Genomic DNA, 17,080 nt, shown 5'->3' on the forward strand with positions numbered 1-17,080 from the left:
CACAGTGCCTGAGACATAATAGGTGCTCATAATGTATTTTTGAATGAATGAATGTTATTTGTAATTTCTATCAATAAAAGCCAGTGGGTGGATACAAGGTCACTACACAAAAATTAATAATTTTTTTCCATAAACTAGCAATGAACAATTTGGAAATAAAATTTCTAAAAATTCCACTTATAATATCATCAAAACAATAAAATACTTAGGAGTAAATTTATCAAAAGAGATGTAAGACTTATTCACTGAAAACTACAGGACATTGTAGAAAAACCAATGGCAAAACATTTGAACAAATTCATTAAAAACAATTCTATGTGAAGTAACACTACAGAGATTTCTAGGTATGTGGCTTTCTGATGATCTGACTTGATCAAAAGGTGTAATTTTAAATTTTAAGAGGAATATTTAAGCTGAACATCATTTTGGCAGTTCTCTATGATTATTTCTTTTTGCAACCAAGCTCCTGGTAAGAAGGAATCGTAGAGAATTGGAGTTTGCATTCTCTGTTTGCATTGCATCATATTCTTGGTCAAGAATCTGAATGTTGCCAATAAAGGGTGCTGTTAGGAATTAAGGTGAGCCCATAACATATGGTACCATAATTGCTTTGTGAATTGGAAAGGTGTGTATTGGATAAAATAACATCAGGGTGTGTGTGAAAAATGGGACCTTGCCTCAAATGTTTAGCAGTACCTAATTAAAGACCCTTAATATTACTGGTTCCAATAATTAATCTGTATTCTGATGTCTAAATATGTCTGTTGTTTTCATCAGCCCATTTTTATGGGACCCACAGCATGTGCTTGCCAGTTCCCCAAACAACTCTATGAAGGAGGCACTGTTATCATCTCCTTTTACAGAAGAGGAAACTGAGGGCTAGGGAAGATAAGCCATTTGCCCAGGGTTCCACCCTAGCATGTGACGGACCAGAACCTACACCCAGCCAGACACCCATTTGCCCTGCTGTGCAGACCTTCTCATTTCTGGCCTAAAGATGACCAACAGCAGTTTTCACTGATTGGCTACAAGTATTTTTCCTGTTAGGTATAGTGTGTGCTTGGACTTTGGAGGCTTCATTTTGATGTTGTGCTTAGTATGCCACAATTAAAGAATTATCCTAATTTTAAGATCATCTTTCCAGAGAGTCTCTCAGAAATTCAGGATAACCAAGTACAGTCTAAATGACATTTGCCAAGTGTTGGCCTCGGAAAATTTATTGCTTCAACAGGGGCCTGTTGCCAGTAACGATTAGCCGACTTTTTTCTTGCCTAGCAAAGACGTTCATTCTGTGAAGGTAACTAAGACTTTGTAGTTAAGATCTTGGACTCTGGACTCAGTGGACATGGTTCAAGTTCTGGCTTAATAATAGAACCTTCCACATAGTATTATTGGGAGGATTAAAGGAGGCTATCATGTAGGGCACTCAGCACCATGGGGTGCTTAGAAAGCTTTTAAGAATGGTAGCTGCTTGAAGAGGTCCTTTACATCCCTTGTAAGCTGGATTCCTAGGTATTTTATTCTCTTTGAAGCAATTGTGAATGGAAGTTCATTCCTGATTTGGCTCTCTGCTTGTCTGTTACTGGTATATAAGAATGCTTGGGATTTTTGCACATTAATTTTGTATCCTGAGACTTTGCTGAAGTTGCTTATCAGCTTAAGGAGATTTTGGGCTGAGACGATGGGGTTTTCTAAATATACAATCATGTCATCTGCAAACAGGGACAATTTGACTTCTTCTTTTCCTAACTGGATACCCTTGATTTCTTTCTCTTGCCTGATTGCCCTAGCCAGAACTTCCAACACTATGTTGAATAGGAGTGGTGAGAGAGGGCATCCCTGTCTTGTGCCAGTTTTCAAAGGGAATTTTTCCAGTTTTTGCCCATTCAGTATGATATTAGCTGTGGGTTTGTCGTAAATAGCTCTTATTATTTTGAGGTACGTTCCATCAATACCAATTTATTGAGCGTTTTTAGCATAAAGGGCTGTTGAATTTTGTCAAAAGCCTTTTCTGCATCTATTGAGATAATCATGTGGTTCTTGTCTTTGGTTCTGTTTATATACTGGATTACGTTTACAAACCACTGCTCAGTGAAATAAAAGAGGACACAAACAAATGGAAGAACATACCATGCTCATGGATAGGAAGAATCAATATTGTGAAAATGGCCATACTGCCCAAGGTTATTTATAGATTCAATGCCATCCCCATCAAGCTACCAATGACTTTCTTCACAGAATTGGAAAAAACTGCTTTAAAGTTCATATGGAACCAAAAAAGAGCCCGCATTGCCAAGACAATCCTAGGTCAAAAGGACAAAGCTGGAGGCGGCACGCTACCTGACTTCAAACTATACTACAAGGCTACAGTAACCAAAACAGCATGGTACTGGTACCACAACAGAGAAATAGACCAATGGAACAGAACAGAGTCCTCAGAAATAATACCACACATCTACAGCCATCTGATCTTTGACAAACCTGAGAAAAACAAGAAATGGGGAAAGGATTCCCTATTTAATAAATGGTGCTGGGAAAATTGGCTAGCCATAAGTAGAAAGCTGAAACTGGATCCTTTCCTTACTCCTTATACGAAAATTAATTCAAGATGGATTAGAGACTTAAATGTTAGACCTAATACCATAAAAACCCTAGAAGAAAATCTAGGTAGTACCATTCAGGACATAGGCATGGGCAAGGATTTCATGTCTAAAACACCAAAAGCAACGGCAGCAAAAGCCAAAATTGACAAATGGGATCTAATTAAACTAAAGAGCTTCTGCACAGCAAAAGAAACTACCATCAGAGTGAACAGGCAACCTACAGAATGGGAGAAAATTTTTGCAACCTACTCATCTGACAAAGGGCTAATATCCAGAATCTACAAAGAACTCAAACAAATATACAAGAAAAAAACAAACAACCCCATCAAAAAGTGGGCAAAGGATATGAACAGACATTTCTCAAAAGAAGACATCCATACAGCCAACAGACACATGAAAAAATGCTCATCATCACTCGCCATCAGAGAAATGCAAATCAAAACCACAATGAGATACCATCTCACACCAGTTAGAATGGCAATCATTAAGAAGTCAGGAAACAACAGATGTTGGAGAGGATGTGGAGAAATAGGAACACTTTTACACTGTTGGTGGGATTGTAAACTAGTTCAACCATTATGGAAAACAGTATGGCGATTCCTCAAGGATCTAGAACTAGATGTACCATATGACCCAGCCATCCCACTACTGGGTATATACCCAAAGGATTATAAATTACTCTACTACAAAGACACATGCACACGTATGTTTATTGCGGCACTATTCACAATAGCAAAGACCTGGAATCAACCCAAATGTCCATCTGTGACAGACTGGATTAAGAAAATGTGGCACATATACACCATGGAATACTATGCAGCCATAAAAAAGGATGAGTTTGTGTCCTTTGTAGGGACATGGATGCAGCTGGAAACCATCATTCTTAGCAAACTATCACAAGAAGAGAAAACCAAACACCGCATGTTCTCACTCATAGGTGGGAACTGAACAATGAGATCACTTGGACTCGGGAAGGGGAACATCACACACTGGGGCCTATCATGGGGAGGGGGGAGGAGGGAGGGATTGCATTGGGGAGTTATACATGATATAAACGTTATGCACATGTACCCTAGAACTAAAGTATAATAAAAAAAATAAAAAATAAAAAAAATAAAAAAAATAAAAAAAAAAAGAAATAGAGTGCCAAAAAAAAAAAAAAAAAAAAGAATGGTAGCTGCTAGAACATACAATCCTTTAAAGCTGGACTTTGGGGTAAGGAGTGCGCTTCGACAGCCAGCAGTAGCTGCCAACAGTTTAGATTGAGAGTGGCTCCGTGCAGCCAAGCCTCCTAAAGCCACCTGGAAGCTCTCCAGTCTGGACTTTGAAAATTTAAATATTTTTCAAATTTATTTTTGACCCAGTTTAAAGAAAAGGGATTCCACAGTGTGAAAGGGGCTGCCATAGCTTTGCCATTTCCCTTGAGGAAGGGCCTGAGGGAAGCTTCCTTTTGTTGGTGGAAGAAATGAGGGGAGAGGGCAAGAGTTTGGGGTAGGGAAGAACTGGACTAGAAGCTGAGTCTGGTCCTCTTTAGTCTGCCTCTTCAGGCCTCCATCCCGGCCACCTGTTCTTCTGTAAAACCAGGGGGCTGGACTAAGAGGCCCTTCCTCTGCTGACATTCTGTGAAACTGTAAACACTTGCCTTGAGCTACAGTTTAATGTGAGCCCTCAGGGCCATTGTAAGTCTGGGCCATTGAAAAGATGTCTCTGCATCTTTCATGTGAGTCAAGAGGTGGCTTTGTCTTTTTTCTTGTCTGGTGTCCATACATCCCAGCTTTAAATTCCTCTTAAAATTTGGAGCCAGGGAAAATTTCTCTTGCTGCTCGAATCTTCACACTGTTTCTGATTGGACAATGCCAGTGATACACCTCAGGGTATTTCTGTTATTGTTTCATTTGCCAAGATTCTCAGAGCTAAATGCAGTGACCAGCAATTGTGGCTTCCCTCAAACAAGTCAGGTCTCAAAATCTGTCTTAAAACTGGATGTTCTTGTTTAATTTTATGTACTTTAATGGAGAAGCCACATAAAATCCATTTGTGGCATTAAACAGGATAAATCACCCAGGCAGAATGACATAGTAAATAAACGCAGAAGTGTGTGAATACCCCTTCTCACTGTCAGCTACACCCATCATCTGGCCCCTTCTCTGCTCCTAGTGAGTATGAAATTACAACAACAGTAACAAATAAAATGTATAAAGGACCTACTCTGGACCAGTCACTGTTCTAAGTGGTTTATATATATTTTCTCTTTCAACAATCTTGTGTTTGGGGGTACTATTATTGTATTTATTTTAAAATGAGGATAGGCAGGATTTGGGGGGACATTAGACCCCACAAAATTCCTTTGGCCTCGGGGGTCCTAGTGGCAGAGAAGCTTTGCCCCATCTGGTACTAGCTTGTTTATGTGGCTAACTAGTAAGCTAACCAAAGTTAAACAACCAAGAAAAAGACAAGGAGGAGGAGGGGAGAACTGATGACCATAGAAGGCAGGAAAACCCTCTCTGGCTTCTGACTATCCTGAGATCTACTCTGAACTCCGGTACTGACTTGAGGAATCTGTGGAGTCTCAGAGGCAGTCCATATTTTGGAATGTGTATGGAGGTAGAGCTGTGCTTGGAGGAGTCATCCTGAGTTCCTGCAGACAGGTCTGTTAGGAGGCCACCTGGGCTGCAGGGTGTTCCACATGTCCATGCGCCCTGCCTACACCTGATGTGTCTGTAGAAATATTCCCCAGGAGTTGCCTGACTTCCAGGGTTGGCACTAAAGGAGGAACTAGTCAGCCCATTTGACCACAAATCCTAAACAGTTCCCATAGAATATTCAGTGCTCTGCACTTACTTCTCTTAGCCCTGAATGCCAGAACGGCCACTAGCAGGGGCAGGATGGGAAACTGTAGTGGCCTGTCACAAGCAGGCTGATCACCCCCAGGGCCTGGCCTGGAAGACAGACTGGATAAGTATAGTCTTAATTTGGCCATTGTGCTCAATTGGCAATGTGCCCACAGTCAATATGCAGATGTCTAGATGTGGCCAAATAGTAAGACAATTTTAAGAAACAAATAGTTAAGCATTTGCATGTTCAAAAGTATCTCTCAGTCACCCCCTATGCGTAGTACGATGCCAGATCCTGGGGGTACGGCAGCAAGCAAGCTCGTTGGGGACCTGCTGATTGGGAGCTCACAGCGAGCAGGCAGGCATGTGATTATTCCACAGGCCATGACTTCTGGTGTGGTTAAGTGCTGTGCTGGGGAAGCCTTGTCTTTTGGAATCGCTTTGGGTGGCTCTTTCTGTAATCTGGAGATGGTACCATTGCTTGAAACATTTTTGGAACTGCCCTTTAAGAATTGCCTTTGGAGCTGATTTGGGTCACACAGGAAAATCTATCTCACTTTTATTTTATAGCCACACCTAGCTTGTGACCAAAAATGGTATTGCCCAGCTTGACGACCTATTTTATATTCCAGTCTTGGCTCTGACTTTCTTGTGAGCCAAAATTACATCCACCCTCTAAAGATGGATATTTATGACCACTGAGCATATTAGCAGTAATTTTGATAATTTTGAAGCAAGTTCTCACTTGCCCAAGCTCCCATTGTCCTTGATATCTCTGTTGTAACACTGTCCAATCTCTCTTGCAACTGAATTACCTCCTGCTGCCTGTGTTTTCCCCACTAGGGTGGGGGCCTTGGAGGATAGGCCCATATGTCTACACTCCCTATAGTGCCCAGCACGGAGCAGATGTTCAAAATGTGTATTTATTATAATTGAATGTATGGGTTGAATGGAAAGGAATCCAAGAGGTGTCTCAGGATTGCTCTGAGTAACAGGAGCACTGTTGGAATGATGGGCAGCCCAGTGGGCTGCGGAATCTCACAGGTCTTGCTCCAATCCGTATTTGTCCCCTTGAGCAGCTGTGTGGCCCTATGCAAATCATTCATTCCCTCAGATCCTTCATTTCCTCATCTGTGGAATAGAGATAATAATACTTGCTTTACTCGGGCTATTATAAGGACAAGTGGAATATTCACATAGTGCCCTAAGCATAGTGCCTAAATGGAGGTGATTAGTATTCTTATAATATTGGAGCAAATTCTCACTTGGATGCATAAATTCTGATTTTAAAAAAATAACTTACCCAGAAGTCACATTATTTAAAATCATTTGCTGACCAAGCACAGTGGCTCATGCCTGTAATCCCAGCACTTTGGGAGGCCAAGGCATGAGGATTACTTGAGCCCGGGAGTTCAAGACCAGCCTGGGAAACATAGTGAGACTCTGCGGCTATAAATTTTTTTTAAAAATTATCCAGGTGTGGTGGCTTGCACCTGTGGTCCTAGCTACTCGGGAGGCTGAGGTGGGAAAATCACTTGAGCTTGGGAGATCGAGTCTGCAGTGAGCTGTGATCACGCCACTGCACTCCAGCCTGGATGACAGAGTGAGACCCTGTCTCAAAAAAAAAGAAAAAGAAAAGAAAAGAAAAAGAAAAATCATTTATCATAGAAAATGTATTCTGCAAGGAACCCTAGAGCCCATTATCTAAGTCCAACCTCCTAATTTTCTTTTTCTTTTGTAGAGAGAGGGTCTTGCTCTGACATCCAGGCTGGAGTGCAGTGGTGCGATCACAGCTGTAACCTCAAACTCCTGGGCTCAAGTTATCCTCCTACCTCAGCCTGTCAAGTAGCTGAGACTACAGGCGCACACCACCACACCCAGCTAATTTTAATTTTTGTAGAGGCGGGGGTGGGGGAGGTCTCACCATGTTGCCCAGGAAGGTCTTGAACTCCTGAGCTCAAGCCATCCTCCCACCTCATCCTCCCAAAGTGTTGGGATTACAGGCATGAGCCACCTTGCCTGGCCCCAACCTCCTAATATTAATGAGATTCAAAATGGGAAATGGACTGACTAAAGTCATTAGTTCATGACAGAACTGGGCCAGGCCAGAGCTGTTTTCATGTGATGTTTGGTACTTACCCCTACATTTGGAGGTCCCACCTTCCTTGCAAGGGCCTTGCATTTAGGCCAGGAGCTCTGGATACTGGCACTTCTGGACAATGGTAGCTAAGAATTTAGGATATGCACTTGGGGAGCCACAGCACATGCTTTGCACACCCTTTTGCAGCAACACTTTGTCCCTCTGTGGAGTGCTGAGCATGCTGTCGTTGTGTATCTCACAAAGCTGGCATAAGCAATACAAACTGGTGGTTAGGAAGCATGCCCGACAAACCTGGTACCGTTACTTACCAGCTTACCACTGCTTGACCTCCCTGAGCTTCACCTTCTTCACCTGCAGCATAGGAACAATAATGTTATCCACCCATAGGATTGTTGTGAAGATTAAATGAGATAATGCGTGAAAGTGCTTACACATTGCCTGGCACAGGATAAACACTTCTTAAAATTTACTGTTATGATCTGTAATACATCCAAACCAAATATTCTGCCTCTGGCATCTCCACTAGTCTCAAGCTAACCTCTAATCTGCCATGAAGCCTTACCTGGTCTCTCTTCCAAGCAGGTGCTGTTGACAGACTTTTACCCCTCCCTTCACCCCGCCCCTCATTCAAAACTAACATGACCTCTCACATCTCCTGTTTCACCCCAGCCGTGGACCACAAGATCCTAAAGTAATCAATAGCAGTTGCCCATCAATATATAGGGCTAGGAACTCCTGGGTTTTCTTGTTCATCATCAGTTATAGGAAGAAAAATTGACCACTGGCTTAAACAAGTACTGCCTCTCTTAGAAGTTGTCTTGACTTTGAAGGCACTTAGACCTTTGGGAGGCTCTGCTATTCTGCAGCATGGCAGGTGCCCACATGCCTGGATGGCTGCCTTCTTTTGTTATTCCCTTGATACCGGGTTCTTTGCGTATGCATACACTTTGGGTTCTATTTGCTACCCTTTTTTAAAACCTTGACTAAAACAATGAGTAATTGGGAAGTTCTGAATTTCTATTTGGAAAACAAATTGATGAGATCAGAAAAATCCAAGTAATCCTAAATTTACAGAAGCCAGATTACTAAAACCCAAGGGCATTTTTTTTAATGTAGAAAAGTTGTATTTCACAGAGGTTTTTGCAATGCCCTGACTCTGGATTGCAGCCCTCCCTCGATTCTGGGTATTACATCATTTCATTTCAGCTAATGTAAACACTCATCACCCTGCACATTGCAGGATTTTTCACTACGATTTGAGATTGGGCTTCATTCAGTGGGTCGTTGTGGTGATTAATGGTTTCAGAAGGAAGTGCAGCAGGAAGAGACTTTACAGGAATGGAAGAGGTGAGGCAGCTCCATGTGAGATTCTGCAAAAGGATTAAGATTTGGCACCAGGCTTGGTTTCTGTGCAGCCTCTTAGGCAGAGAGCCCCAGGAGAGGGAAGCAGGCTGTCAGCTGTGCCTTTGCACGCTCTCAGCTGCCTTGAAGGTTGGTTGGCTCTTCCCGCTCTCTGAGGTACCCAATTTTACCTTGTTAAAGGATGGATGTGGATGCTGGAGGCTTAAAGAAGACCAGGTAAGGGCTCTTGTTGTCTAAGAAATCCCCCAGTGTTCTTAATGCATGGAATCCTGGGGACTGTTTCTTTACTAGCACCATTGTGCAGTGTTAGCCAAAATACAATTCCTCTGAGACATTTTACAAAGAGGATCAGAGAAGTTTCTTTCCTTGTTAAGAAAGTTTCTAAAACGTTTTAACCTAAAATATATAACTTAGAGATACAAATTTAAGCTTAACTATAGAGATACAAATTTTTTTTTTGCTGTGCATTTCAGCTTTGAGATTTTTTTTTTTTTTGCATGTTAATCTACAAGATATCTATAGGTATCCTGAGAGTTTATTAGATGTTGGTTTTCATTCCTTTTGCAATGGCCAATGGTATATTATGTATCAACATTTAATGGGATGAAAACTTCTCACTCATTGTATTCTTCAGGATACTCGCTTTTGAATAAGTTGCTCTTCTTTTTGCAGATTTGGTTTGTTGCTTTCTTTTTCACCTTTTGGCTTTTGTGATTATGATACTAGTAACGAATATCCTGAAGTAGAACTAATTTCTAAGAGGAAAAAACTATACTCAGGAGTTAAATGCAAACATTTGATAGCATCCCTGATTAAAATGGACTACATGTTTTTTTGGTGTTTCAAATATGCTTTTTAAAAAATATTCAGTGTAAATGTCCATAGTTTGTGGGAAAGGTAGTGCAGTTTATCTGAGTGGTCATTTACTTATAAACATTAAAAGGATATTAGACCTTTGATAAGATTAGCTAAAGAAGAGGTCATTGAAAGGAGTAGTTTTCTGCTAACCACCAACTCAATTCCAAATTCTGTTTCTTTTCTTTAAAAAAAAGGAGTTAAAAATAACCCAGAATAAAACTTGAAAACTGTTTTGTTTCTCTGTATTTGGCTAACTTCATCGCAAAGTACTGTGTTTAAGGAATTCAAGCTATGAAGACTACTCTTGAAATGGTTCACATAATTCTATCTGTGAATTTCCATAATCCTTTTCAAGAGCATATGATATTTTATGAGTATTAGGGTTAAAATTTTCAATTAAGTGTTCATTCCTTCTACAACCCTGAGAGATGGATAACAACCCTCAGAAAAATAACATGAGAAATTGTGTCAGTGTCCTGACACAGGAGTGTGGAAAGGGAGCATTTGGCATATCTCCTTCCTTATGGAAGGTGTGGGGTGTCTTGGTAGAAGTGAATGTCTGTGGTTGTTGTGGTAGATGGATAGATGCAGGGACTCCTGGTCACTTTAATTTGTTGGAAATCAAATGTTTTCATTAGATGTAGGGGACTCTGACTTTCCAGCTTTGGTTGAGTGAGACAAGGTCTATGCACCCAGTGGTTCTTCTTGTTTTTGTTCAGTGAGCCCTTTCAGTCCATGTCGTCCTGTTTTTCTTTTTGGAAACAGACTGGCAGCAGTCTCTTGCATTTTGTGTTACTTTAATCTAGCATTTTAACCATTGTATTTTCTTTTAGTGGGACGGCTAATAATAAGGTTGGCTTAAGCCTCAATTTGAGAAGGTGTGAGAGTAGCTGTAATCTTTAAGAAAAAATAATTCCAAGAGTTAAAACATGCAGACTCTTAATTGTGCTGTGTCCATTCTCCTATTTTTTAGGAATCTAGACAAGCTATTGTTACAAATGCTTTTCCTAAAATGTTTTCGGAAGACCAAAACAAAATATAATTTTTTGTCAATGTATTACATTATCCTCATTCTGTCTTCCTTCTCCTCATCTGTCATTTTGGACAGAGGGAAAATTGTTCAGGTAAACAATTGAGGAACAATTGCCAGGAACATCTGGGAACAGTTGCCATGAATTATCTTTTCTTTCTTAATGTGATCTTGATGAAGGTTTTACTTGTTTACTCTTTTTATTTCTATTAAAATGGTAAGACATGTGCATGGTTAAAAAAAACAAACAGTATGAAAAGGGTAAACAATGAAAAGCCTCCTCCATGGCGTCTTAACACTCAGTTCTTCCCTCAGCAGTAAACAATGCTTTAGACTTGTGCTTTTCAAACTTTTGTATGTATAAGCAACACCTGCAGAGTTGGTTACAACACAATTTCTTAGGCTCTTTGGGGTGTGAGGAGTAGACTGAGAGGGGAGAGAAAGATAACTATAGTTCATTATATAACTACAGTCTATAGTACCTAAGAGACAGGTGGAATTTGAGTATCCTAGTGACAGCAGGAGACAGGGGTACAAAGAAAAAAAGACTGTTGAGTTTCTTAAGAATTGAAAATGCTCTTGAGACAGTTGTCAGTGAAGAGTAAGAAGCCACGGTCATGAAATAGAGTATTGGAGTAGTGAAGAAATCCAAGGAGCTTCAGCATAAAAATGCCGTCGGGAGAGGCCCAGTGGGTGGAAATAGGGAAGTAGTCCATAGTTAATGGAAAATATAGCAATAGAAGGGGGTTATGGGCCACCTGACAAGGATAATGAGATTGAGCTGGAAACTGGAATAGGACTGGCCAAGCTAAAAAAAAATCAGGCCAATTAGCAATAATGAGAGTGTTTATTCACTTGTAGATTGGCAAAATACCTCCCTGGAACGAATTAGGACAAATGATCACTTCCTGTGCTAATGATTTTATAGCAGAAAAGAAAAAGAAATACTGTAGAAGGTACAGGGAGGTGTCTGTGTGTTAGCCACTGTAATTTAATAACCCTAAGAAATGTAAGATTAATGGCCTGATGCAAGGAATGGAAAACCAAGATAATGTATAACTGATGAGAAGTTTAAAAGCATGAATAGTAATTATGAAAAATAGCAAGCCTCAAGGATCTTGTCAATTAATTTTTTTAAAAGGTTAACTACCAAACACCTTTTCAGAAACACAAAATATGACAAGATTCAAAAAATCTTTTTGAGAGGCACAGGTGAGAAGAACTAGGTTTTTTCCCCTACCCCACCTTCTTTGTCCAATAAAGTAAGAATAAACAGCCAACGCTAAACACTTTCTTTGTGGCAGGTATTGTGTGAAATCCTTTATGTGCCTTAATTTATTTTGCCCTTATAGCTCTGGAGGTTGGGATCATAATTATTGTTTACAGCTACAGTGCAAAGAGGATTGCTCAAGGAAGAGCATATTCCTTCATAAGGAAGGGACATCTTTGAAAAAAATAGGAAGTTCAGTTGGAAAACCAGAGAAACCCACCTAGAAAGCCCAGGGAAAAGGGTCACATAATTTAAGGAGCATTCTATAAGAAACTGACATTAAAGCAAAAATAAGAGAGACTTTTATAGGAATTGAAGTGAAGGAGCCAGGCAAAATATAAGGAAGAGACTTCATAAGGAAGAGACATCTTTGAAAAAAATAGGAAGTTCAGTTGGAAAACCAGAGAAACCCACCTAGAAAGCCAAGTAAAAAGGCTCACACCTAATTTAAGGAGCATTCTATAAGAAACTGACATTAAAGCAAAAATAGGGAAGACTTTTTATAGGAATCAAAGTGAAGCAACCAGGCAAAGATCCAGCAGAACCTTTGCAGATGCTCAGAATACTCCTTGGGCGATAGCAAAAGGAGCCAGCAGACACAATAAATTATTTGCCTTGGTCTTTTCAGAAAAATATATCAAAATCATCTTTAGAAGCAGAGGTACTAGATCAAATAGTAGTAAATGAACAGAATGTTCTAGACTGAGTTGACAAACTGGATATGGATAAATCACAGGGACAGGTTGGCCTTCATCCAAGAGTTCTAAAGGAATTCAAGGGTGAAATCATGGGGCTGTTGTTAAAAGCAACTAATTTTTACTTTCGAAAGTCTAGCAACCCCCTAAACCTTGGTTGCCTGGTAAAATTGCCCAGCTCCATCTCCCTGCAGTACATTATTTAAACATAAATTATAATATGTATGTAAAATATAATAAATCAAATAATATGTTTTCAATAACTGTGATTTTGAATTCCCAAACCATGTCACGTCACTGTTTTGAAAGTCTTTGTGAACGTTTCATTCTTGAAATTGCTGAGAATTACCAGCCCCTTAGAATCACGTAAAATAAGCTTATCATAATTCATGTGAACTCAGTAGCAAAAGCACAAAGAAACAAATGGGCAGTGACTCAGTTTCAAGAAAGGATTCATCATACAACGTTACTTCACTAAAGGGGGAAAAGAATCCTGCAGCCTCAGAAACAGACACTCAGTGTCCATTAATTAAATAAATGCCGTGTGAAGGATTTGAAAACTAATCAGCTTTTGAGCTCCTAGCTGCACAGTCCCACTGCCCAATTTGCCTGGTGGTCTGGCCCTGCTTTCATTTATCTCAGGCCTTCTTCGATTTCTTGAGGTCTTGACTCTGCCTAGCCCTGCAGCCCAGGTGCTCTGGTCTCCACTTTACTGCAGGTGGCCCTAGTTTTCTATCACCCATGACCTGCACTCTGTGTCGTACAGTAGAATAATGATGAGGGCCTCGGTAAGACAGAATTGGTGCTGGGTAAGACAGAGAGCCAAGTACAGGGTTTGTCAGGATCAGAAGCTAGCAGTAAACCAGAGATGTGGAATGGAGATGGTCATTCAGTCATTTAATCGGTATTTCTTTTGAGCTCCTAGAATGTACCAGGCATTGTACTGGGGATACAAATATGAACAAGGTAGCCACCGTGATGAAGAGAAACCAGTAAGCAATTACAGTAGAGCAAGATTTCTCAATCTGGACACTAGGTTGACATCCAGATATTTCCTAGGGGCAAAATTGCCCCTGTTTGAGAACCACTGTGGGAGAGTATGACAGGCGCGTGAATGGAGAAAGAATAGGCCGTTATGGGAGATCACAGCAGGGCTTCCTAATGCAGACCCGGAGGTGAAGGAAGACTGCCTAGAGGAAGTTGTATCCTACAAGGCATCTGCAGGGTGAGTAGCCCTCACTTGAAAGTTGGAAGAGGACAGTCAAGAAAGGGAAAGGCTAGACCTGGAGACCAGCGGGAGGAAGCCCTGGGTCAGCCATGGGTAGCTACCATGGGTAGCTACTCTTACCAGTGGTGGATGCTCCTTTTGGTGCCAGCCTTATCAATCCCCAAGAGCCAGAGTTTCACACCTGGCATCTGACAGCATGCTTTGGAGGCCGTGCTCATGTGTGTAACTGCCACTAGATGGGGAGTGATGTGGTTTAGAGACCCTTAGGCTTTGTGGTCTCGAAGAGGGGAGGAAATCAGTATCTAATTCCATAGCAGTAGAATTCTCACTAAATTGACTGCTCCTTTCTGCTCCAATGCCTATTTTTGATTAGCTAAATCTAAGTTCATTTGACCAAGATTAAAAATTTATCAGCAAAAAACTTACATGGCTACTCCACAAACTGTTTCCAACTGCTGGTAACTGCAGACCGTTTTGGTAACTGTTTAACAAAGAATACATTGTAATCATCCTTAAAATACCTCCCTTTTCCCTCTATTTGCTCTATACCTGGCTCCTTTCTAGAGAGAGACTGGTCTGTATTTCTGCCAGCAAAGGCCCGTTGGCCACATGCTGGGTCAGCCTCAGGACTCATGCAATGACAGGCACATTCAGGAAAGATACGCTTTGTGTCTTCACATGGTAGGATCCCCTCTGCAGCATGTCTTTTCCTCTTGGCTCCTTGATCCCCTTGTCCCTCAGGGGCCCTTCAGTTTCTTTCTTTCTTTATTTCTTGTTTTTAATTGTTTTGCTTTGGTTTTGGTTTTGAGACAGGATCTCTCTCTGTCACCCAGGCTGGAGTGCAGTGGCACAATCTTGGCTCACTGTAACCTCCGCCTCCCAGGTTCAAACGATCGTCCCCCCTCAGCCTCCTGAGTAGCGGGGACTACAGGCATGCACCACCGCGCCTGGCTAATTTTTGTAGAAATGAGGTTTCATTATGTTGCCCAGGCTGGAAATTTCTTAATAACAATGATTGACATTGAGCACCTGCTTGTGTCACCAGCCACAGGGCCACATGGGAGAGGAGAGAGAGGCACTAAAAGGTAGGGGAAAGAAAATTACTAAGCCTAGCACCATACTAGCCACTTCAAGTAAGCTATCTCCCTTAATACTCCCAGAAAACCCTTAATGGGTGGTGTCTTCCTCACTTTACAGACGAGGACCAGGCCTGATTTTATACAGCTATAAAGGGGTACAGGTGGGATCTGAGCCCTTTGTCAGACCCTGAAGCCCATGTTCCTTCTACTTCTGTGTTCTGGAGGAACTATCCAGGCCAGTGGGCCTTTTTGTGGCCCAGCACCCAGGCCATTAGGACAATATCATCTGGGGTCTTCAGGCTACAAGGCAGATCTGGACTTGAGGGAGACTGTCATCTTCAGCTGTTGTTGGGGGCTTCTTGTGATCTACATACATCCTTATTTGGGCCATCACTTCATTGCCCATTCCCAGATTGCTGAGATGGCTTCAAAAGCAAGGACCCCAGTTCTCCTTACCCTCACAGCTGTCCTGCTGCCTGTTCCTAGGGCATCATGGAATGATGTTAAAGATTCCAGAACCAGAATTCAGGAAATCTGGAGACTAGGTACCACTACCTTCCACTTGCTAACACACTGAAGACCAAGCAACAAGTAAATCTGTTGCTTATCCAACAGATGCTTTTGCAAAATGATAAACCAGTTATATTAGTCCATTCTCACCCTACTAATAAAGACATACTGAAGACTGGGTAATTTATAAAGGAAAGAGATTTAATTGACTCACAGTTCTGAAGGGCTGGGGAGGCCTCGTGAAACTTAATCACAGCAGAAGGGGAAGCAAACATGTCCTTCACCTGGTGGCAGCAAGGAGACGTGCCAAGCAAAAGGGGGAAAAGCCCTTTATAAAACCATCAGATCTCATGAGAAATGATTCACTATCATGAGAACAGCATGAGGGTGACTGCCCCCATGATTCAATTACCTCCCGCCAGGTCCCTCCCACGACATGTAGGGATTATAGGAACTACAATTCAAGATGAGATTTGAGGGGGGACACAACCAAACCATATCACCAACCATAAACCCTACCTGATTGTCTCAACTGGTTGCCCTGGGCATGAAATCACATAATGATTATGAAGACAGGCTGAAAAGATGCACAACTTACCATGGTAAAGAGATGCTGTGTCAACAATAAAGGGGAAAAATTCCTCATTGAATTGGCTTATAAGAGAGACATGTTTGTTAAGCAAAGGGATGAGGGTGACTCCATAAGAAGGTGAGTTCCAGAGAGAAACGTTCATATTAGCGAGTCTGACTTCTGCATCAGGCTAGCAATTGGAACTTGTAATAAAGGGAAACTTTCTATACTTAGGTAATATGACATTTTGGGCACACAGCATTGTGACTTCTATGAAGGAAAGTACCAAGAAGGTTATAACTGAAAGGATCACACAGATTACCCAACTACCCCTCTCCTTTAACTGATGATGAAGCTGAGGACCAGAGACATGGATGGGTAGACCAAGTTCATGTGTAGTCAGAGCTAAAGCTAAGGCTACTCGACCTATAAATAGAGGTTTGTTTACACTGTGTATGTGGGAGAAGGGAAACCATAAAATATCTTTTATTTATATTTTACTTGAAAATTATCTTTGTAAGGAGATTATGTCTCTCTCCAGAGGCTCTTAAAGATTTGGTCATCATGGACTGCAGGTGTGCTGTGCTGAAAAGATTAGGACCTGTGCTGAAGAAAGCACCACATAGGCACACATCAAGGGGGAAAAAATGATTTTTTTCACAGAATTTATTCATTAATAAATCTATTCTTTCATTCAACCAATATTTACTGTGCACCCACAACAGTGTGCCAAGCATGATGCTAAGTGCCGGGATATAGGGGTAGACAGACAAGCCTCTTTCCCTTTGAGCTTCCCGTCTAGCTGTGACCAGACTTACTCTGAAATGATTAAGGAAGGTATTCAGTGAGCTATGAAAGGTGGTAAGGTGGAGCTTAACCATAAGAACTCCTGAGCGGCCTATTTGATACAGGGATTTAACAAATGGGTTTCAGAATGAG

At 41.3% G+C, this 17,080-nt stretch overlaps 1 protein-coding gene and 1 long non-coding RNA gene across 3 annotated transcripts in view; one reads left to right on the plus strand and one right to left on the minus strand.

The window, feature by feature from the left end:
* Positions 1–6,367: 6,367 nt before the first annotated feature.
* Positions 6,368–15,549, minus strand: LOC117091977. Of its 2 annotated transcripts, none has more exons than XR_004440585.1 (4): positions 15,517–15,549; positions 14,408–14,462; positions 7,577–7,781; positions 6,368–6,568 (listed from the first exon to the last, which is right to left on the minus strand). It is a non-coding gene; the product is annotated as an uncharacterized LOC117091977 (long non-coding RNA). The 2 variants fall into 2 exon arrangements; XR_004440588.1 differs by lacking the exon at positions 7,577–7,781 and adding an exon at positions 7,847–7,889 and having other exon boundaries at positions 15,517–15,547.
* Positions 8,784–17,080, plus strand: part of LOC117091955 (1-phosphatidylinositol 4,5-bisphosphate phosphodiesterase epsilon-1) — a 245,213-nt gene continuing 236,916 nt past the window's right edge. The window contains exon 1 of the mRNA XM_033225009.1: positions 8,784–9,116. Within this exon, the coding sequence (XP_033080900.1) occupies positions 8,835–9,116 (282 nt within the window). The 5' untranslated portion in view covers positions 8,784–8,834. The remainder of the gene's footprint in view (positions 9,117–17,080) is intronic.

This window comes from Trachypithecus francoisi, unplaced genomic scaffold, assembly GCF_009764315.1.
Source record: "Trachypithecus francoisi isolate TF-2019V2 unplaced genomic scaffold, Tfra_2.0 Contig01436, whole genome shotgun sequence".
In the NCBI taxonomy this organism is placed as follows: Eukaryota; Metazoa; Chordata; class Mammalia; order Primates; family Cercopithecidae; genus Trachypithecus; species Trachypithecus francoisi.